Source organism: Egretta garzetta, unplaced genomic scaffold (assembly GCF_000687185.1).
Source record: "Egretta garzetta isolate BGI_Z169 unplaced genomic scaffold, ASM68718v1 scaffold49, whole genome shotgun sequence".
NCBI lineage: Eukaryota > Metazoa > Chordata > Aves > Pelecaniformes > Ardeidae > Egretta > Egretta garzetta.
Window position 1 is genome coordinate 77,288 of NW_009260775.1, and position 23,122 is coordinate 100,409.

General features: G+C 41.7%; 1 protein-coding gene across 1 annotated transcript in view; it reads right to left on the bottom strand.

Moving 5' to 3' along the window:
* Positions 1-11,212: 11,212 nt before the first annotated feature.
* Positions 11,213-23,122, bottom strand: part of EGFL6 (EGF like domain multiple 6) — a 48,186-nt gene continuing 36,276 nt past the window's right edge. Inside the window, exons 11-14 of the mRNA XM_009646353.2 lie at positions 16,054-16,134; positions 14,122-14,208; positions 12,490-12,755; positions 11,213-11,308 (exon numbers count right to left, since the gene is read on the bottom strand). Of these exons, the coding sequence (XP_009644648.1) occupies positions 11,213-11,308; positions 12,490-12,755; positions 14,122-14,208; positions 16,054-16,134 (530 nt within the window). The remainder of the gene's footprint in view (positions 11,309-12,489; positions 12,756-14,121; positions 14,209-16,053; positions 16,135-23,122) is intronic.

Here is a 23,122-nt window from a genome sequence, read left to right on the forward strand (position 1 = left end):
CGGGCTCCTGGGAGGCAGCAGACCTCCCTAAGAGCAGGGTCTGCCCGGCATATTGGTCCCTCTGTTCCCTTCAGATGGGAATCTCCCACTACTATTACCCGCCTCTTCTTCCTCGTGGATGTAGTGGTAATCAGATGGGGAGGTCTTTCTGATCTTTGTGCCTCCTGTGATGTGGATAGGTCACCACCTACCCTGTCCACTGCCTTCACTTCCACCTCTAGAGCCTCATACCTGTTTCGCAGAGACACCTGGGGAGAAGCAGTGGGCAAGGAAATGGTTCTCCGCCTGCCCCGACTGCGGACCAGTTTCCACTCACTGCTCTCCTCTGAGGCCCTTTCATCATCCTGATGGGGGGGGATGCTAGTTCCCTTTGATCCCGGGCCTTTTTTGGTGGCTGCTCCTGCATAGATATCTGGGAGGACAGGGTGCAGCTCCACCAGTCTATTTCCTGCTTCGCTTCCCTGATGCTCTGCAGCCTGTCTACCTCTTCTCTTAGCTCTGCCACCAGGCAGAGTAGGTAGTCCACTTGGTCACATCTTATGCAGGTGTTGCCCTTGCTGGTGTCTGTTTCCAGTGCCAGCTGGTGGCACTCCCTGCAGCCAGAGACCTGGACAGCTGCGTGCTTTCCGAGGCCCTCAGTCTGAGTCCATAGTTTTATGAAACAGGAGATGAAGAACTTAAAGCAGATGACATCACTGTCCAGAACTGGCACGATAAAATAAATTTGGCATGTCATCCAATGGCCTACCTTACATATTTTTAAGTATTTTTGCAGCACACGTGTGTCATGAGCTCAGCAGCAGCTGCCATTGCAATATTCAAGAGTTTGCAGTTTAGTTTCAGTTTGGAGCTCCTAGGATAAGGCTCTTGAATGCTAATTTTCTTTAACCTTTCTCTGTATGATTGTGAGCACAGTACGTATAGGATTCCTTATATCCTCAGCTGACTTGCTCCTTGTGATTAGCCCTCCTTTGAGCAGGGGTCAAAACTGAGGATGCCCCTCCTGGAGGCGAGTTCCTCACTCAGAGGACTGCTCAGGCGTCTCCATTAAATCATCCTTGGTCTAATGAATAAGGGATCATTATTCCAGTTTCCCATCTATAAAACAGAGACAATAATGCTTTGTCAATTACCCCTGAAGTAAAACAAAACACAAATACGATAAAAATTCTATACCCATTTTATTCATACATATGTGTATATGTGTGTAATGATATATATGTGCAGATTGTGTTTGCATGGTTTTCCAGGATAAAATCAGTGCTACCGTAACACCAACAACTTCCGTCAGACTTCAGCATTGGCCGTGACAAGTATCTGCTTCTCTAAAAACATAGGCTTCTATTCAGTGAAGTGAGATACTCTGCCACCTGATGAAGTGTTAAATATCCACAGAACGAGTTGGAAAAATGTTGGTCAAACACCGTTCTTTGTAAGGTTTGCACAGAACAGTATCAGTTTCAAATAAGCTTCCCTAAAAACATTTTTTTAAAAAAAATGGTTCTATTTAAAGAAAAACAACATCATAACAAAATAGTTGGGTATTATTTACTCTATACAATTATTTTTTATATTTTTATTTTATTTTTTAAATTATGCCATATCATCATGTCATAGCAGCCTATTTTATCATGTAATTTACTGCTTTGTCATATAGTCCCATAGTGGTACAACACGTAATTTTGGACATACTATAAAAAGGTAACATTTCTGAGTTTAAATGAGCTGTAGGTTTGCATTTTCTGTGTGTGATCTCCATAAAAGGCAATGTTAGCATAAGAATGCATGTGAACAGTTTTGGCTTGCCATCGAGCAGGAAACATCCTGCAAAACTGCCACAAGTGCTAATTTGTTTATTTTTAACTCGTAGCCATATCTATTAAAGAGATCACAGTCACTGAGAGTAGAGCAGCGATATACAGTTTCTTTTAATGAAATTAAATCTTTTTTTTACGAGTTTTGAGGATGATGTGTGTTGATTATACATTAGCAATGAAACATATCAGAGATGTACTCCCATTCACGAAATATTTGTAATGTAGCTGTTTGAAACAAACTATGTGCGAGTTCCCTTAAAGTCTTCTTTCTTCAGTTTGGTTTTCTGAGGGTAAGTTTAGCCTCTCCTTTTTATTGTCCATTTTTGGAACTGTTAACAACTACGTCTTCAGAATAGCTCAGGCAAAACGTGTTGTGGCGGGCAGGGCTGACAGGCAGGCATTTCCTCTAGAACCCCTGTGTACAGCCACCGGAGCTGTGGTTTGAACTTTCTGAAACCTTGTGCACTGGTAATAGGAGCAGCTGTTCCTTATGGAGAGGAATCAAGGGAATTGTATCCTCCCTGAAAACCTGAAAGGGAATTGGTAACTGGTCACTTGCTAGAAACGCTCCTTAGATAGGGAGGCAAGGTCAATGTCAGCTCTCCATAACACTGGCATAAATCAAAGCGTCAGTAGTAAAATCAGATGAGGAAAAGATTTACATAAACGTGGCTGAGAACAGAATGTGTCTCTGTATCTTCAGCAAAAAGCTTGAATGCCAAAGGTGTGATAAATGATGAAAAAATGTTCTTACCTCCTGACTGTAAATCAAAGAAAGGCAGAATGACAAATATCATCATTAAAAGTACCATTAATCCTATAGAAAACCATCATCTTTTTTGATGTATACCTCATACAGCCTTTTTTTTATAGGTTTGTAAAGCACTGAACTGGCCATGGGAATGTTTTGTATTAAAACTCTGTGATAATATGAATGTAAAGACAAAATGAAAGGTAGTCACAGTTCAGAAACTCTTTATTAGCATGGCTGAAGAAAATGGATTTGTTCAGAATTATGGACATTTTCTGGCACTGACTTTAAGACATGTTCTTTATTATTGTGTTTCCTGCCTAGGAAGAATTAGATCACATTATCTTTGAAAATCTAGAAAGCCAAGAATGATTAATCACGGCACTGACCAACTAAGGAGAAGGACCCCAGATGGCCTATTGTTCAGGAAAGGATGCTCTCAGAGTAGCAGAGCAGGAGCAGCAGCAAGCAGAGGAACAGGTACTGCAAATAGCAAACTGGTGAAGCTGGAGGTGTGGGAGACCACTAGGAGAATATCCTGCAGTGCTTTTGAAGAGTTCTTTCAAACTGCTTGAATCCCTGTGGGAGCCCTGAGTGGCTGATATGCTCATGCCTCAAGCTGTCACTGGTAAGAGATTTCGCATCTTTGCAATTGTATCTGTCTCCCAAATCCAACAGCCACGAGCCAGATGAGGCATCTGTCTCCTGACAGGGGATTGTACATCAAAAAGAAGACTTTCAACTCAGCATGCAATTTGAGTGGAAGTATACAATTATATCTGTCCTAGCAGAAAGCCCTCAAAATCATTTCCATCTTGTGTAGGAAGGCAGCTAGGATAGCAGGGAAAGCAGAAGTACACAATACTTTCCAACTGCTTTGTTTATTTAATAATGGAATCGATTGATTGAGATACCAAATCTTGCAGTAAGAGGAAACATTAATGTGGTCAGGGAGCAGTAAGAACCAGACACAAGAAAATATCCCTCACTGTATATCTGCTTTTGAGGTTGGCTTTCATATTTTTCCCATGCTGCAGTGAGTGACCCATATTCCGAGGGCACTTTCCTGCTCTTGGGTTCCCTAATGTCAACTTCCCCCAGTGTTCAGTTACGTAGTGGCCAGTTTGCTTCATTGGCAGGATACCATAACAAGGTTTGTGCTCTCTTAAGAGGTGCTCAGATCTAGCAAATTGTGAAAGAAATAAAAAAGGACCCACAGAAAGAGAAGCCCTCACTCTGGTGTTCATTTCGTGGCCCAGTGCTGTAGTTCTTTCTGGAGAGCTTTCTTTAAGGTTTTAGTTTAAGGTTTCTTCAGTTTGAAGGTTATTTTGTCAATAAGTGTTGAATTTATATTGGTTTTAGAGTTCTCAGGAAAAAAAAACCCAAACTAGGCATAGGATTCAGTTCCTGAAAAGGCTCCCTACCATTGTGCTAGCAAGTAAGGAAAAAACCAAACCCATAATGCAAGCACTGTTAAGTGAATCATTATAATGAAATGAAATGAGGACTGGAGTGTTTATACAGTCCTTTCTTCCATCCTTAATGATATGAGGAAGAGAATATACACAAATTCTACACAAATCTCATGGCCATAGACTGTGAAAATCCAAGAATTGGGCCATACTTTGGGACTCCGACAGATTTCATTTTGTGAGACTACCTCCCCTCACAGTGTGGGAAGCATGTTCATTCACACAAAGAAAGAAGTCTTGGTTGGCTATTTGTTTCAAGGGTCACTTCCACGTTTTTAGGCTCTGATCCAGTTTTGAAAGGGAGATGGATCAGGCCCTGGATTTCCTTAGGCTGGCCTTGAACTGCTGCTGCTTATGTGTGATTAGATAAAACCTTCAGAGCCAGGCAGTGGGTGAGCTCGGTAGTAACCCTGCTCACCTCTGCCAGTATGGCTGCTCATGCTGTTTGTTTCCATGTGCCCCAGCCACTGTGGGTTAAACCCACTCCAGCTTGTTCTTGGGCATCAGGTGGGGTGCTCATATATGACTTCCACCCACCAGTTTGTCCATGATGGCGAGGGTAATGCCTTCAGGTCTTCGTGCGCTGCAAAGCCAAAGCCTCTCCCTTATCCATCAGCAAGTTCGCTGATGACACAAAACTGGGATGAGTGGCTGATACTCCAGAAGGCTGTGCTGCCATTCAGCGGGACCTGGACAGGCTGGAGAGTTGGGTGGAGAGGAACCTGATGAAGGTCAACAAGGGCAAGTGCTGAGTGCTGCACCTGGGGAGGTTGAACCCCATGCACCAGTACAGTCTGGGGGATGACCTGCTGGAAGGCAGCTCTGCCGAGAGGGACCTGGGAGTCCTGGTGGATGACAAGCTGACCATGAGCCAGCAGTGTGCCCTTGCTGCCAAGAAGGCCAATGGCATCCTGGGGTGCATTAAGAGGAGTGTGGCCAGCAGGTCGAGGGAGGTTATCCTCCCCCTCTACTCTGCCCTGGTGAGACCCCACCTGGAGTGCTGTGTCCAGTTCTGGGCTCCCCAGTTCAAGAAAGATGAAGAACTCCTAGAGAGAGTCCAGAGGAGAGCAACAAAGATGATGAGGGGACTGGAGCATCTCCCCTATGAGGAAAGGCTGAGGGAGCTGGGCTTGTTCAGCCTGAAGAAGAGAAGACTGAGAGGGGACCTCATCAACACATACAAATATCTTAAGGGTGGATGTCACGAGGACGGAGCCAGACTCTTCGCAGTGGTGCTCAGCGACAGGACAAGGGGCAATGGGCACAAACTGAAACATAAGAGGTTTCAGTTGCATATGAGGAAAAACTGCTTTACTTGGAGGGCAACAGAGCACTGGAAGAGGCTTCCCAGGGGGGTTGTGGAGTCTCCTTCTCTGGAGATATTCAAAGCCCGCCTGGACGAAGTCCTGTGTAACATGCTCTAGGAGAACCTGCTTTAGCAGGGGCATTGGACTAGATGATCTCCTGAGGTCTCTTCCAACCCTTGCGATTCTGTGATTCTGTGATTCTGTGATCCTGTGTCTTGGCACACTGGGTGCAGATGGCTGTAGTCATCTCTGCTGTGCATTTCTGCTAGCACTGAATCAAGGATACCTTAGATGAGCTGCCTCCTGTTTGAGGGCCAGTCGGTAGGAGTCAGTCCTTTACATACCTGTGCATTTTCTGTAACGCTGGAAGGTAGAGAACTGAGAGAATGAGGATATAAAATTAACTGGGTAGTGTTAATGAGAGGTATTTCCCATGTGTTTCCTGGATCTTCCATGGCAGAAGTACCAATACATGGTGTCATACCACCAGGAAGACCTGAAATTGAATTACCAGGAGGATCTGTGAAGAAATCCTGCCAGAGTCAGTGGAGTCTTACGTAGCCAAGTAACTTGCCCAGTTAAGTACTGCACAGTGTACTTAACTCGAGAGGAATTGAGATAAACAGTCATCTCCCTCAGCCTCTCCTTTTCTGCCATACATCCACAGCGAACCAGTCTGATGTTGATTAGTCAAATATGAATCTGTTGTGCGAGCCCTGGGGTTGCTGACATACACACAGTGTTCTTGAAATAGTAATTAGATGTTAAAGAAGATTGCTCCCAAAATGTGATGACCACCAATAAGTCCATTTACTCTCCTCCTTAAGGAACCAGCAAGTAAATCAACTACAAAGTAATCCTGTGTTCCACCACTGCAGGACATGGTGGACAGCAATGTTGGCACGGGAAATATGGGAAAAATATATGGGAACTGGGTATGGACGTGGGGCATTTACATGCTTTATATGCTTTTGTCTTTTTCAGTTCAAGTGAGAATTTAAAAGGAAAATGTGGTTATTCTCAGATTATTTTCCTTAGAGGCAGAAGCTAATTTAGAGCCCCTGGGGACTATGTAAATATAATGAAGATTATTCCTAGTCTTTCACTTTGCAGTCACCTGCAATTAATTTTCCCATGTTTTCAGGTGAGAAGACAACTCCTGATGCAGCACACAAAAATATCACGTATTAAGCTATCAACTATAGCAAGAAAACTATAATACTGCAGTGAGTCAAAACACAGAGACTTAATGTTAAACTGCTATTGGCCTGAAACCAAGGGCCAGATTCTGATTGCTTGCTATATCCGCCTAAGTCAGATTTACTTACCAGAGGTGTCCAGTCCAGCAAACAGCCCTCAGAAAGCAATGGAGCAGGGCAGTCAGCTCTGGAAGAAGACTTTAAGTGTCTGAATGAGCTTTTGTGTTGCTATTGTCTGTGTGCAGAACAAACAACAGGAAATTAAACATGCCACCTCCTCCTCTATGCTACAAAAAATGGGGCTGCAGCATGCAGACTGCCTCCTGGGAGTGGTTCCTGGAGCATTTTGACTCGCAGACTCTGCCTGGGGATTGTTTGAGGGAGTGCTTGGAGTTGGGCCCTGACAAAGCACATCTGTGGAGTTACTCAGTGCTCCTGCACACCATCCAACTTGTTGGAGAAGTACCATTTTTGCATGGAAGTAAAAAGAAGTATATGAAGAAAAAAGAATGAAATGCTATTTTAAGGCAAGTCTAGGGACATGTTATTATCTTTAACTCAGACCTGATTTCTATTGGCATCAAATACACTGATTGTTTCTCATAAATTGTCTTATTCTAGGTAATATTTAGCTTTGAAATTTTTTTCTTCCACTTTAAAATGAATTACTAAAACACTTCAAACATGGGATTAAAATTAGCTTTAATCTGAGGATGTAAAAGGATCACTATTAAAATGATTTCTCAAGTCTATCTAAGGAGAATATTCTTCTCAGGGGTGTAAAATGCATTACAAAAAATTAAGAAATTACAAGATTTTCAGACAGAGTATTAGGCTATTTCCTTAGGGGGGAAAAAAAAAAAGGAAAGAACCTTCTAAAACATTCAATCATGCTTTTATGCTTTACTGAATAACTGAAGACTAAATATTCCCCAAATAAGAAATTAATAATCAGTGTTCTCTCAACAGTTCTATAATGTGCGCTTCCTGAAGAGCTAGGGTTTGGAAGGGGGAGAGTCAGAAAGACTGAATGACTTTAACTTCGTTGAACTCTAAACTTTAAAGTCAGGTATTTGAGAGGTTAATAGCTATCAAAATTAGAAATTATTTTCCATCAAAAATCTTTTGCTGTGATGAGCTTTTATGTAACAGTACACATATGGCCAAATAAATTATTATCCACACTTTCTTGTCATTTACCCTTTAATTAATACATTGTCATAAATTTCAATACCTCCAGTACAGAGGAGGTACAGAGAGTACAGACTCTGTCTGAAAAAATATATCAATTCTGAAGTAAATATGAGTGGCAATCAGTCATTGAAAGCATCTGTCCATTACCTTCATCTTTATGATCCTTAAAAATTGCAGTGGGGAATCCTTATTTAATGTATAAAAATAACCTCTAATAGCTGGAAAATGTTTTAAGTTCCTTTCAGTTGTGGTTACAGGATAATCATCTTGTGGGAACATGCCTCAGCATTTCCATGTGTTCAAGGTTGAAGATGAAATGACTCCTTTAATTCATTTGGCAGTTGAAGAAAAGTGATTGGAGCCTTTTGTTATACAACCTTCAAGATTAAGTGATCACATCTGTTGAGTAGTTTTTGAAGGGTGTAGTATAGACTTGGGTAACTAGCTAGAAGCTCTTTTCTTTTTCCATTAACTTGTAGGCAGCGTACTGTCTCCAAAGTTTATTATCAGACTTAAGAGTTGCAAATGATGTTATCAAAGTTCAAGCCACATGAGTATAGCATACTTGTAACATTTTCAAATACTCCCAGTGCAGTTTCCTTGCTGACTAAAATAATCAAGCAGATAATGCATTTCGCATTTCACAGTAACGGGACACTGTCAGGAACATTTTGAGGCATTAATAACTGTGGGCATAATATGCCCTTTAACTGTTTTCATCTGAAGGAGAAACATGTAGCTTTTGCCCTCAGCGGTTGCATCTTTTCAATGAATGTTGCAAACAATACCAGTTAATTTGCCGATGCGCTGATGTGGTTTATACGTATGTCTATACGTAACGGATTTATTTTGTTGCTTTTGCAGAAGCTATCTTGGAATTTCATCACAACAAAAAAGGTTTCAGTTTTGCTCTTCAACTCTTATTATGCTATTTTTATGATCTGCTGTCATGCAAGCTATCTGGTATCTGACAATCCATTGCAAACAAATGAGAAACAACTTCTGCACCTACTACAGGAAGACTTATGGCAGCTATTGCAGTCTGTACTGACCTGTGCGAATCATTTTCTTACTCGTTCAATGAAATGCAAAATCTTTTATTTTTATCTTGTCTTTTGGTTGGAATGCTACTACTAAAGTAATTGTCACAGTCATGATTCATGGTGGGCTACGATTCAACCAACAACAAATAAATGTCAGCATTTATGTCTCCAGATCAGACCATGTTCATTGTGTTTACTCTCTATTGTTTGTGTATTGAGCAAGTAGTCTTTAGACATTATGCCTTCCACAGGCAGTATTTGCCTTTCCACGCCAAATAACTGCATGTGCAAGAAATGCCTAGCTGCGCTTTTTTAGGTAGAGTTTGCTCCACATGTTTTTCAAATACATCATTTGAACTGTAATGCTCGAGACTGTAACAATTCTTAGGCTTCTTGCGCTTTAGGGGCACTGTGTATGTGTAAATTATTGCTGTTTGAAGCTAGACACAGAACTTGACTTCAATAAAATTGATCTTTCATTTTCTCAGTTTTCAGTAACGGTGTCAACTTCAGAGAGTCAGATGAGGAGGATTGAGTCTAAAAAAATACTTGTTTCACTTTTCTGCCTCATTCTGACCAGGTTCTTCAGGCATCCTGAGATCACAGTCAGCATCTGATCCACTACTGAGGGAACTTTCCCCTGGCTTTGAAACTCCCAGAGTCTTTGCCTGAGATTAAACAGAATTTGGTTTTCTCAAGTCCTTATTCTGTAATTTCCTCAGCATCTCCAAAGACACCAGGAAAGAAATTCATGTGTCAAAGCTGAAGTCAACGTACAGTTCTCAGAGCACCTGTTCCGTTACACAAACCAGTTCTAACACTGAAGGAGCATTTCCTGATTACATAGCTATTGTAAACTTTCCAGGCGTTTCCGGTCTTGCTAACCCTTTCCTCAGCTGTGTGCAAAGTGCAAAAATACTGTTTTTCAACAAGAAATGCCTCAAGCATCCGTAACTTGCTTCATGGGTGCAATTCAAGGTGTTTGAACTTTTGGAGCTGTATTTTGTTAAAAAGCTTAGGTTCATATAGGCTGAAATCTTCAAGGTTCTTTCACGTTTCTCTATAAAATTCTATTCAGTTGTTTTGGATGTCCCTTTCTTCATAGAAGAAATAAAATAAAGAGCGTCACTAATAATAAACAGTGAGCAGTCAACCTAGAAGGGCATACACAGAGCTAACTGAGAGGAGAATGTATGCACGTACATTTAACTGAACATTGCCTGAACCAGGGCTTTTCCATGGGCATCTGTGTCCTCTTGGGATTCAGACCGCTAGGTATTTTCAGAAGAGATCACAAGATGGGAGAAGATGGCCTTGGCCTCCTCAGCATTGTCATTTGACTTCTTTTCAGAAAAGGTGGAACCTGGATTTTAGACCCTCCTTAAATGTGTACGTATATGTGTACGTGTTCAGTCATGTACACGTGTGTGTGCATGGGTGAGCGTGGCAGGGGGGTGACAGGGTGGCAGCTCCTAGTTTGTGGGAGAAGGTTCTGCTCACCTCCCTGCTCCTGGGGATGGCAGATGGGTCTCCATCCCTTTTGCTGAAGATTGAAGGGACATGAAGGAACTCACAACAAAGATTTTTTTTTTTTCAGTTGTGTAAGAAGGGTCCTTACTGTGTGTCCACTGCCTACTGGAAAACGAAAACCATTCTTTCACACCTCTGTGGGGTAAAGTAGGCCTGCGATGCTGCAGGCACCGATTTTTTTCCTGAAGGTCACTAGATAATGTGAAGTTTCTTAAGTGTTAATAATGGGTCACTCTTTTTTTTTTTTCAGTATCAGTTGGTAACATCACCTGATAAACATTAAATGCTTATAAAACTATAAAGGTGTAGTTTCTAAACCGTGATTTGTGTGACTCAGACACTGATGACAAGTACGATATTTTACATACTTTATTAGTAATGAAAATATTCTTCACAGGCATGGCTCCACTTACAAGTTGTGTAGCTCCATCAAGTATGAAATAAAGCTCCTCTTTCTTCTTGTTGAATAGATCGAATATCTACACGCTAAGTAAAAAGTTAAAATTATGTCACCAGAAGTAGTAACGTCCTGTTAAATACTGCTTTATATTCTGGTGGAGTAGACGAAATTAAGTAGAAGACTTAAGAATAGCCTTGAAAAGAACTTTAAGGAATAAAAGCATGTAGAATTTGTAAAAAAGCTAGACAAATGATACTTTAGAAACCCTCACCTTGAATTATAAAATACAGTAGTGCTACACTCAAGGAATGTATTAGAATAACTCGTAAAAAAGCGTACCCTGCATCTTGCACATGTCAGTTTTTCCATTTTCATTGTTGCATTAAGTTCAAGGCACAGGTTTTATGGTTTTGGGTTTTTTTATAAAGAAAATGATACAAAAATACACTACTAGTAAGGCAAATCTTAAATATAGGATGAAATCCTCAAATATCCCTTATCAGGTGTCTTCTGGGCATAGACCAGAAATTAATATAACATTGTCCACTCCAATTTCTCCAGTTTTGCCCTTCCCACGTTCTGATTCAAAAGTGACCTGTCAAAAGAAGAGATGTATTAACAGTGAAAATGTAGTTTATCCAACCATTTAGCAACTCTTAATTAGTTATAATGCTGTATCTGAGGAATGTTTTATCACAATACAGGACTTTATGACTAAAATCCTTGCAGTTTTTAGAGTTTTGGTGTATTATTGGAAGACGACTGATAATCCTCTGCACAGATTTACAATACCAAATGGACTCCTTTAATAAGATTACTTATTTTCATTGTACAAAGAAAATGCACATTGAGTGAAATCCTATTATAATAACAACGTAGTTTTATCACAGTATATGCTGTTAGTGCACTCCTTTTCTTGAAGACATTACAACTGTTCATTTTTGATCTATTTGGATCCTTAGGTTTTGGGTCTATATACTGTATATATATTTACTCACTCTCGCTATACAGAATGTATATATATAGTATAGTACATAGAGAGAGTAGGTTCATTTTTATGAATAGGATGCCTGTTTTTTTATTTAATGGTCTGATTCTCATATAGGTAAGGGCTTTTCTACATCTGGAATCAGCGGTGCAAAGAACCTTGAAAAGAGCTGGCATTTCATTTATACTCACAGTACTCAGTTATACAGTAGAAGCCTTTACACAGCACTGAAAATCTTCAGTCACATAAATGAAAACCAGGCCCTAGCATTTCAAGGAGAAACGTGCTGAAGCCCCAACCAAGGCAGTTTTCTGTGCACAGTGTTCCCTGTTGGCTAGTATGTCCTGCTCCTAGGGCGAGTGCCTGCCCTTGATTATACATGATGCCTCCTTTTGCACTAATTATCTGGTTTAGTGTGGTTTGAGAGCATCCTCTTCTACAAAACAGGGATAATTTTCATTTTTTTCCAGGAATATATGTATGCTTCTGTTGCATGAGATATTAAGCAGAGATTGTCATTGTTTGTGCTAATTTATGATCTGATGCAGTTTTTACAAAATGACAGGGTTACTGGCATCAACATTCTAACCAACTGGGGTAATTCAGTTCTGAAATTACAGCCAGATAATAACTTTTCTGCCTCCTAAAATCTGTGCTCCTGTTTCCCATTTCAGATAAGCCTTTCAATTGCCAGTAAGCAATGCCTATAAAAGTTGGTGGAACACTTGAGGGTTAGGAAATTAAGCTCTTGATTATGGTATTTGGCTTACAAATTGTGCTATACTTACACTGTTGGTCGTTTCAGCCCCCTGAAATATCTCTATTTTTCCAGTTCTCCACCTTTCATCTTTTCCTTTATTTTCCTCCCAGACAGGAGTGGTTTTTTTGTTTGCCAGGAACACTCGAAGTTTCCCCACTCTCTCGCCAGCGAGCCGGTAACTGAAGATCAAGCAGTAGCTGCTCTTTGGTTTGAGGTCGGTGAGGAGAAGTTTTAGACGCCCCATATCCTTCTTGTGCCCCACAAAAGCTGGAACTGCCATGTAGTACCCATCGCCTTGTAACAAAAAAGGAAATGCATCTTTAATGGACTTGTGTTATTTATTAGCAAATTGAATACATATTTGCTAAGAAATACGTGGAAGCTGTGTTACTTGAATAATTCAGAATCAGACTGGAGAAAAGCAGCAAGGAGTGTACTTCACAAGGAATAAGCTTGCACTGTTGGAAGTCACATCAGTTTACAGAGTAGATGAGTTCATATTTCACTGGCAACTACAGCCACTCTTCCTTGCACTATCTTTCAAGGGCAAAACCACCTCAGTTTTTCAAAGGCAACAGCCTGAAACATGCTGCTGTGCCTCTGTGGTCAGACCATTTCCAGTGCTTGAGGAAGCTCAATACTCTCTCCACTGTCCTCTGCAGTGGTTACAAACTTGTGGAGGAACCAATAGCTTATTCCTCAAATCCTGGAGGACCAATGAAATGGCAGAGACACACAAAGTGATAAAGGGATAAAACATCTGGGCCCATTAATAAAGTCATAATCAGCAGATGTCAGTTCAGGGAGATGGGATAAAGTCAGGGTATGGTCTTCCTGGAAGTGACATCACAGAGAAGGACTTGGGGAAAAGGAAATATATGGAGCAGGAGAGGAAGGATTAGGGACAAAAGACTGGGATGGAAAGACTGTGAAGGTAGAGGGAGAGAATGAGTTTGTAGGAACTGGAGCAAGTGTCCCGCAGGATCTGCAGGATCCACTGATCCCCACTGCAGCAACCTCTGCAACATTTCCCGTGTCACAGGGGAAGAGACATCCTTTCAAACAAGCTTCTTCAGCCACACATTTTTATATACACCAGCACAGCAGTCACACATTGCGCTCATGGAGCTCTTTCTCAGATTTTAGCAGGCCTGCAGTTGGTACTAGGTCAGATATTGGCTGTTCTTGAATGGTCGCCTGCCCTTGGCTCATTCTGAGGAATGTCATCACTAGTTTGTCTCACAGAGTTAGAGATTTCTGAGCAGTTACCACAGTTCTGTCTAAGCCACGTGAGTGACTACATTGCCACATCCATCTGAATGGCAGATGTGTGGTTAAATGCCCTACCAGTCTTGGAGACACACAACACGTAAGGATAAGGCTCCCATTGACTTGTACCTTGCAAATCTGAGCAGTTATAGTCTAATAATTTTCTCATCTTTTGATTTGTTTGTGTTGAAATATGTTGCTGATTACCAGTTGGATATTTCAAAGAAACAATTTCCACCCCCTGCATTCTCTGTCTCCTTTTCTCCTTTATAAAGATAACCCACTGATAGAAAATATAATTCTTGATTCTGTTTTCCCCTCCGTCCCCCTTTTTTTTGGAGGGGGTGAGCCATCAAATCAAAGCATAGCTAGAGGACAGATATTTAAATACCTCTATCTCGATCGGCAGGATTCCAGTCAAAGTCATCATCAGCATCTTGTTTCCAGTCGCAGACCCCTCGACTGAAGCTGCAATCAACTGAAAAAAAAATTGGCACTGAAGACTCAAGAGATAAGAGAAGCACTATATCAGAAGTACTGATTATTCATCCAGTTATGAATGAATAGGTCATTCTAAAATTATCTACAAACTGAGTTCAGATAGTGTTGACCTAGATTAAATTGCAAAAAAAGTAAAATATTAGAATTTATGTAGTAATTCTTTCTTTAACTCACAGGAAAATCTGTTGTGTCTTTTTACTGCCCATCTCCCATCTGCACGTGAATTTACATGCTGTGACTTCTGGATACTGAGTGCCTGCTGGTCACCAGGTATAGTTGGAGGTGTTAGTTTTGAACTCCAGTGTCATAAATGGTTTGGGATCTGCCAACTTTAGAGCTTTTCTCTCTCCGTTTGTTACACTGCTGTAGCTGTAATCAGCTGAGATGCTCAAGCTCCAGTTCTATCCATTGAAAGAGAGAAGCTGGCCTCCCATGAGAGGAATCCTTTATGTCAGCACTCAATACCCATACTACATGGAGCTGGGAATAGCCCAAATCAGTTGACCTTTAGAGCACACTGAAAAAGGGTGTCACCCAGAGCACACCACAGCCTTCGTAACTGTGCAGATGAAAAGGTGAAATACACAAAGAAAAAAACACTGTACAATGCAAGCATGACAGATCAGATTAAGAATAATATGTCAGCCATCTGAATTTCCTCAGAAAGAATCCTTCCTGTTCTTTTCATGTATTTTATCATGAGACAGAGAAATGCAATACATGGCATTTAGAGAGCTTTTCTGTATAAATCCATTGTTTCTGAGACCACTGCTTTCTGAATTGGAAACACCACAGTACCTTACCCTTAATGTCACCCAGTATATCTACTTTGTTTTGTTTTGTTTAAGATTTGGAAGCATTTGTGAATTGGTTTTGGGTGAAACCCACCTTGTTCTAAAGATAATCTCAGCTACAGCCAATGCCAGCATTTCAGCCCCTGCCCACGTGGCTGGTAACTCCCCAGGAGGATGCTGCTGCTTTGTAAATGCATTAGCTCAATATGATTGGGGATCGGATTAAATGACCTTTAAAGGTCCCTTCCAACCTAAACTATTCTATGATCTCTCAGTCCCCCTTTTTGGATTCTGCTATTTGCTGTGACTCTCATAAGCAGGTCCTCATAGTCAGCTTCGTGATTTTGTCCATCACCCAGAAACCATTTCCCACCAGGAGAGAGGAGGAGAGTGGCCTTTGATCTGCCTTTCTGCTCTGCTTTGACTAGAGCTACACTGCAGTGTCTTCTAGTTCCCAACAGGCAGTGAACTTTTCTGTTTGAAAGTCCATTAAGTGGTTTCCTAAGGCATGGCAGAAGCCCAAGTTGGGTACATACATTGACAGGTCTTGGACCCTGTATGCTCCCCTGACTGATTTTTCAATTTTTTAATGTGAGGAAGAACAGGTAGTATCATCTCACTGTGATATCCACAGGACTTACTGATTAATTGGGAACTATCACACATTCATAGCCAGGCTATTTAAGATTCAGGGTAAATATTTATTCAGTCTTGTTCAGGGAAAACTCCTATTGACTTCTGACAGAGGACCAGGAGAAAAACCAAGAGAATATGGCTGAAGGACATTGGCATATTGGTGCGTGCTATGCAAAACTCTTCTAACATGGTTTCACTTTATAGACGCTAGAAATGACTTTATTTTTTCATGACTATGAAATAAATCAAGTGAAATTCAAATGCAAGTCAAGTTGCAATGTGGACGAACTTTTAAAAACTTTTTTAAACTGGTTCTGGCATGACTAATATAGGCTGTCATGAAAACACACAATACACAGGAAAAGAAACACTGTAGAATAAAAAGAATCTACCTTCTTGCTCTGGTCTTGATAGTGGAACTCTCCTCTGTGCCAGGAGAGGGCCAAAGGCAGCTGCTTCTTTCACTTTGGGAACTAGGGAAAACAATTCATCAAGTGCTGAGTCATCACGGGAACAGAAAATGGAACTTTAGTCCTTTATACCAGTTGCCATTTGTTTATTTAAATAACTCAACGTATGTCTTTTCCACTCCACCACCAAACTCACATTCCTAACCCCCAGTTAGATACTAAATCTGAATTTTAAAATTTTGTTTAAATTGTGGTTTTCCACAGCATTGTGCCTTCTAGGCTGTGGGCAATGGAGCTACAAGATTCACAAGGCCATAAAATGTTGAACGTGATCTTTCTTTGGCATGGTGATCTGCTTTCTTTCTACAAAACTTCAACCTATGGTCAAAGTACCTGAACTCTAGCAGACAGTGAAGACAACAACTCAATGACTTGGCAGCACTTTGCCAACAGCAGCCTCAAGAAGTGGGTAATGTCAGAGACTTTGTAAAAGCCATAAATGTTGGGGGATCAAAAGCCTACAGCTCTGTGTTCAGGTAAGTGATAGCTGGTGCTGCTGTACCAGAAGCCCCAGGAAATTATTTTTCTGAAGCTGCACTCTCTGCTGGGGTACATGTTCTCCTGCAAATCTGATCAGCTCTGCTGTCTCTTGGGAAGGAAGGGTGCAATGACTGCCCTGCCTCTTCCTCACCCTCCCTGAAAAAGCTGGCAAGCACAGCCTGATGTTTTGATAGCCAGTCCTGGTGCAAACCTCTGATCAAGTTCTTTTGCTGATGTGTCTTGTGGCAAACTGGAAGAGTCGGTAGAGCAGCACAGCCAATGGATGTTACGTGCATTCTCTAAGATACTGGCCTAAAGGAGGGAGTTACTCCAGAGGTACTATTTTTCAGCAGCAGCCTCAGAGACCAAGGCAAAATCTCTCCTGTCTGATGAGCTACAAAGACATAGAAACTTGCAAACTCCTATTTACTCTAAGTAATACTCTAAAATTCTCTAAGTATTTTTAAAGTTCTGTGATTAAGCTTCTTTTGTAGTATTTTAAGTGATTAATAGAGAAGTGCACTCACTAAAAAAAAAAGCTAAGTCTCAACTTCTTTGTGCAGAGCCTGTGTAAGTAACTAATCACACATGAGATAAGGAGAAGATCTGCTTTCACTGGCAGGGGATTGTATCCTTTGCAAACACATATACAGATGACACCTGTTATATACATACACACCTATGAAAACAGAAGGAGCTTAAATGTGCCATTTTAGAGGAGGAGTGAGGGAAGATCCTTTGGATTACTGCTTACAGAAGGTGTTAGTGGAAAGCCTGACAGACTGAAGTTCACTTTTCAGCCGTACAATGAGGGCAGCAGTGCTAAGAAGAGCTCAGACTTCCTCAACAGTGCCAGATGATGGCTATGGAAATGGAAATTACTTTTCCCTACTCAGCATTGTATTATACATGCTTTCTATTGAAAGCCACAAATGCCAAATATTTTAGAAGTCATTACTTTCACATGCACAGACATTTGTTCAGAGGGGAGTTTGTTCCCGTGAGTTCCACTGAGCTAGGGCTTTCCATCTAAATACTCCAACATACTCACAGTTGTAAACACATACTCAATTTTAAGAATATATTTACAACCCACTGCAATCCAGAGCCTCCCAGCACCATAAAGACTATGCCATTTACTTAACCTTTCTTCTCCTTCAAAACTGTCAAAAATTGCTCTGGGTGTACACCAGAGAAAACACACACTAACGAAGAGGCCCTGGAGGCACTTTCCAGAGGTGCTGAATTGAGCCAAGAAAGGGGGCTCATGTAATCTTGGGAGCTTTCTGATGAATTGCCAGGAGCGTGTCCTCTCTTGTTGCCCTTGCAGCCTTCCCCTCACCCAGACCATTGCTTAAATCACCTGGATAATATTCTTACTTAAGGCAAGGATTAATATATCTTTCTCCAAATTAATATATGTCTACTTATACACATTTAGGAACAGGCGTATAGAGATTAGGTGTTAAGTTTACTGTCATGCCATAAACTTGGCCTTGTACTTAGTGAAAGAGGCTCAGGCTATGAAAACCCTTGCCAAAATGAAGAGAGCTATTAAAATACGACCAGTTCTGGAAAAAGTGGAATGACTTAACAGAAGACAACAGCTGCCAGAATGATTTATTTATTGAGCTATTGAATTACACTTGAATCCACTTGAGGGATATACATGCACGTGTAGCTGTGTGCTGCAGATGCTTCAAGTGAAGAACTGTCAGGCACACAAAAAGAGCCAAATTTTGTATCCAAATCTATTTTTGTTTTCAGTGTCAGGCATGCCACGCAGGTTCTCCACTTACTGGAAGATATCACCTGCGTATTATGAGAAACTGTAAGATTAAGTTTACAGAAAGGTTTCCAAGAAACCTTACTTCCTGGAACGTGCCTACATTTTATATCAGACCATCACTGGACATAGCCAGGATCCAGACTTCATACAATCATAGAATCATAGAATCACTTTGGTTGGAAAAGACCTTTGAGATCATCGAGTCCAACCTTTAACCTAACCCTGCCATCCCACCACTAAACCATGGCCCCAAGCACCTCATCTACCCTTCTTTTAAATACCTCCAGGGAGGAGGACTCGACCACCTCTCTGGGCAGCCCATTCCAGAGCCTGACAACCCTTTTGGTGAAGAAGTTTTTCCTAATGTCTAGCCTAAACCTGCCCTGGCGCAGCTTCAAACCACTCCCCCTCGTCCTATCATCTGTTACCGGGGAGAAGAGGCCGACCCCCACCTCCCTACAGCCTCCTGTCATGCAGTTGTAGAGGGCGATCAGGTCTCAGGTCTCCCCTCAGCCTCCTCTTCTCCAGACTAAATAACCCCAGTTCCCTCAGCCGCTCCTCATATGACTTGTGTTCCAGACCCCTCACCAGCTTGGTTGCTCTCTTCTGGACATGTTCCAGCAATGCAACATCTTTCTTGTAGTGAGGGGCCCAAAACTGAACACAGTATTCGAGGTGCGGCCTCACCAGCACCGAGTACAGGAGCACGATCACTTCCCTACTCCTGCTGGTCACACTATTTCTGATACAGGCCAGGATGCCATTGGCCTTCTTGGCCACCTGGGCACGCTGCTGGCTCATATTCAGCCGGCTGTCAACCAGCACCCCCAGGTCTTTTTCCACCAGGCAGCTTTCCAGCCACTCTTCCCCAAGCCTGTAGCTTGTTCAGTACCCTCCTAAGTACTTGGTAGAGTCAGGATTGCTCTTTTCAGCTCTTCCGCTGTCAAGTGGTGCTTGCAGAAAGGAAGGCCTCATCTCACGTTCCCTAAGAACATACTCTCATCAACAAAAGCTCACTTCAGGCACAGCAGAGTCTATCCTTCTTTCAGTACTGCTGGTGCCCACCCAACTACTTATCTGCAGCACTAGCTACTATATCATCTCTACATATAAAACCCTTTGTATCATGGTGCCACACATTCTTAACCATTGGTGTCAACATGATGCTCTTATGAGGTAAGATGGGTTGATCTTATGAGCAGAAATTAGTGGCAGAGAGAATCCGGGTCATCAGAGGTACCTATGTAACTAACTACCACCAATTTCCAAAGGAGTTGTGTCTATGAATGTCTGTGATGAGCTGAGCATAAGTAAATTGGTGACGTTCCGGTCCTGAGAACATCCACTTTGTTTCTCACACAGGTTCTTGCATCTGCAAGAAATTCGGCGTTGCTATCTGCAACATATTGCCCCTGTTCTGAGGAGGGGGAATCTACCTGAGCCATGTTAGACGCAGTTTGTCACTTGTATTATAGATCAGGAACTGCAGCAAGGAAAGAGACTTTCTGCAAAATAGAATAGCCCCAGCCAGCTCTATCTGGCTGAAAGTACTTCCCTAAAAAGTAATAGGGCTCACATAAAACAACTCTGAAACTACTGAGGATGTCTGCAATCATGGAAATGCTTCTTAGCAATAACCTCAGAAAAATGCTGAAAGTAGTGCTGAAAAGAAGCACTAAGACATTGTTCTAGTATAAACCTGTCTGAACAGAGTGCCATGAGGGGGATCTAGAAACAAATTTACTCATGAAGCTAGAATTCCACTTTAAAAACACCAGGCTTACAGGGAGCACTGCACATAATGAAATAGATGAGATTTGAGAGCCAACTCCTCGCCATCCCCCTGTCCGGGGACTTTTAGATAGCTAAGTAAAGAAAGATAAGAGAATTCCACTGAAATATATAGCAAAAGAGCTGGTTAGGCTCAAGCATATCTTTTCATATAGTGCACAGCAGTGTCCTCCTAGAAGTGCAGGCAGGCACCAGTTCACTCTGCTTGTCAAACAACTTTGCTCATACTGGTCTGCCAGTTGTGCCAACTCTGACTACATGACTTCTCGGTTGGGCAGGCTTGCACCCAGCTTGCTTGGAGCACAACCGAAGTGAGCTCAGGTCCACCTGAAAAGCATCACGTAGACCCTCAAGTCAGTCTGCAAGTCAAATAAAGGGCAATGAGATCACAAAAGCAATAGGAAGCTTCAGGAGCACATCTGGAAAAGCACTGCTTGGACTAAGGTGCAAGGTGCAATATAGGTTCATTGCAATATAGGTGCAAAACAAGGTTCAAAAGAAGAAAAAAAAAAAGGAAAAATAAAAAAAGCCAAAACCCCATACCCAAAAGCAGCAGCTCAGTAGAATAGGTCTGTGGAGCACTGTTTTATGAGCACTCTTCAGAAACAGCACAAAAGCCTCTCTGTGGTGCTAAAGCAGCTTACTGAAAACAGCGATAGATTTTCCTGCATGTGCACTTGGTTTCACCTCTCTGCTTTGCCAACTGCTGTATATAAAATTACTTCTAGTGCATTTGGAAATGACATTTTTGTCTGCAAAAATATGACTTGGTTTATAGCTTGGAAGTAATTTTCTATTTGTCTGCAGTAATGCATGTGCTATCCTTAAAGATTTAATTCCTTTTTTTTTTCCTGTTAGTGGGACTGTATTTCTTACAAATAATCTGTGGCATCACATTGAGCTCTTGCTGAGGCAGCTATATTGGAAGAACAGATATATAGCAGAATATAAGCACCCGCGTATTTAAGTGTGCTAGTTGTGGGTTATATATGGCTGGTTGATTTTCCTGTCCCCTGGAAAATGCCTATGCCTGGTTTTGCCTGGGCAGTCTAGTTAGTCTAAATGTAAAAGTAACACACAGAATTTGGGAAAAGTAACTCAGTGTTGGTAGTTTTAACATGTAGAATTCTAAAGTGCCTGAAACTGCAGCATGTGGGAACTCCCACAAAAATGGCACTTGCTGTCTTTCTAACACTGATCTTTGATGTTCAAAGCCCATAAAAAAGCACCAGAAAATCAGGGTGGGCACTGCAAAAAAATCATAGAATCATAGAATGTTTGGGGTTGGAAGAGACCAGTAGAGGTCATCTAGCCCACCCCCCCTGCAGTGAGCAGAGACACCTTTAACTGGATCAGGTTGCTCAGAGCCCCGTCCAACCTGGCCTTGAATGTTGCCAGGAATGGGGCCTCCACTACCTCTCTGGGCAACCCACTCCAGTGTTTCACCACCCCCATTGTAAAGAATTTCTTCCTTATATCCAGTCTGAACCTACCCTGCTTCAGTTTAAAACCATTTCCCCTTGTCCTGTCACAGCTGGCCCTGCTAAAAAGTATGTCCCCATCTTTCCTATAGGCCCCCTTTAGGTACTGAAAGGCCGCAATCAGGTCTCCCCACAGCCTTCTCTTCTCCAGGCTAAACATCCCCAACTCCCTCAGCCTGTCCTCACAGGAGAGGTGCTCCAGCCCTTGGATCATTTTTGTGGCCCTCCTCTGGACCCGCTCCAACACTTCCATGTCCTTCTTGTGCTGAGGACCCCAGAGCTGGACACAGTACTCCAGGTGAGGTCTCACCACAGCAGAGCAGAGGGGCAGAATCACCTCCCTCGACCTGCTGGCCACCCTGCTTTTGATGCAGCCCAGGGTACAGTTGGCCTTCTGGGCCAAGCAGATCAAGCAGAATATAAGAGGTAGTAAAATGAAGACTAGCTTCCTATATATACAGTACATCATTATGTTGGATAGAAAGGAATATGCCACATCTCTGCTACCACATCCTCCTCTGAAAGAATTACATTCACCAGATGTCTGACATCTTTTGAGTCTTTTATCCACAGCTGTGGACTGAGCATATTTGCTCACACGGTGGTCTAATTATCAGAAAAGACCAAGATTAAGAGCAAACATCCTGATTAACTGAGAGTGCTCTTGTTCAGAATTAAGAGCCTAGAACCCATGTGGGAAACAGTCTACTTTTAGTATTGCCAAATAAACCAGAGAACCAAAACCTCTTTATCATTCTTGGTGCTATCAAAGGAAGGGGGTTTGTAATTAACTTGGCTGGCTACATGATACTATGGGACTGTTTTAAGCACGATATGGGTTTCATAAGTTGATAAATATGGAATGTGGAATTTAGCTGCAGTTGGCAATACCATTCGGGATTATGAATGGTACAGGAAAAGCACTGAAATGTGAGAAAATGACAGAATTCAGGTTGTGCACTGTGAGTTCACCTCTAGCTTGAGTATAGCATCTGTCCAGTCATTGCTTACATAACCAAGCACTTTGGTCCACCTCTCTGTCTTCCTCCATGTACAGAAAGGATGTTTCTCACAGAGTAAGGAGCTTCCCAGTACTTTGGTTTACTCTCATTTTCTATACATCTGCAATTCTTGCAATCTGTAGGGCAGAGTCCTATTTATTAAACTTTCACAGCAGGACAGGTCCTGCCTTCACACTGAACATGGTAAGGATCCCACGGAAAATAGTCATTTAAAGTCATTACAGACTGTAACATAAAGTATAAAAATATAAGAAGAAAAATTTTAAGTTTTCACAGATGACCTTAATTTTGACATTTTGTAAATGTTGGTGGCTTCACTTTGCTGTCTTTAACTATTGTGTTTTTTTAAAAAAACTGTGAGTAGTAGTTTTCACAAAGGTCCTACATTTTGATAGTTGGCTTATTTTAATAATTTCTATCTCCATACA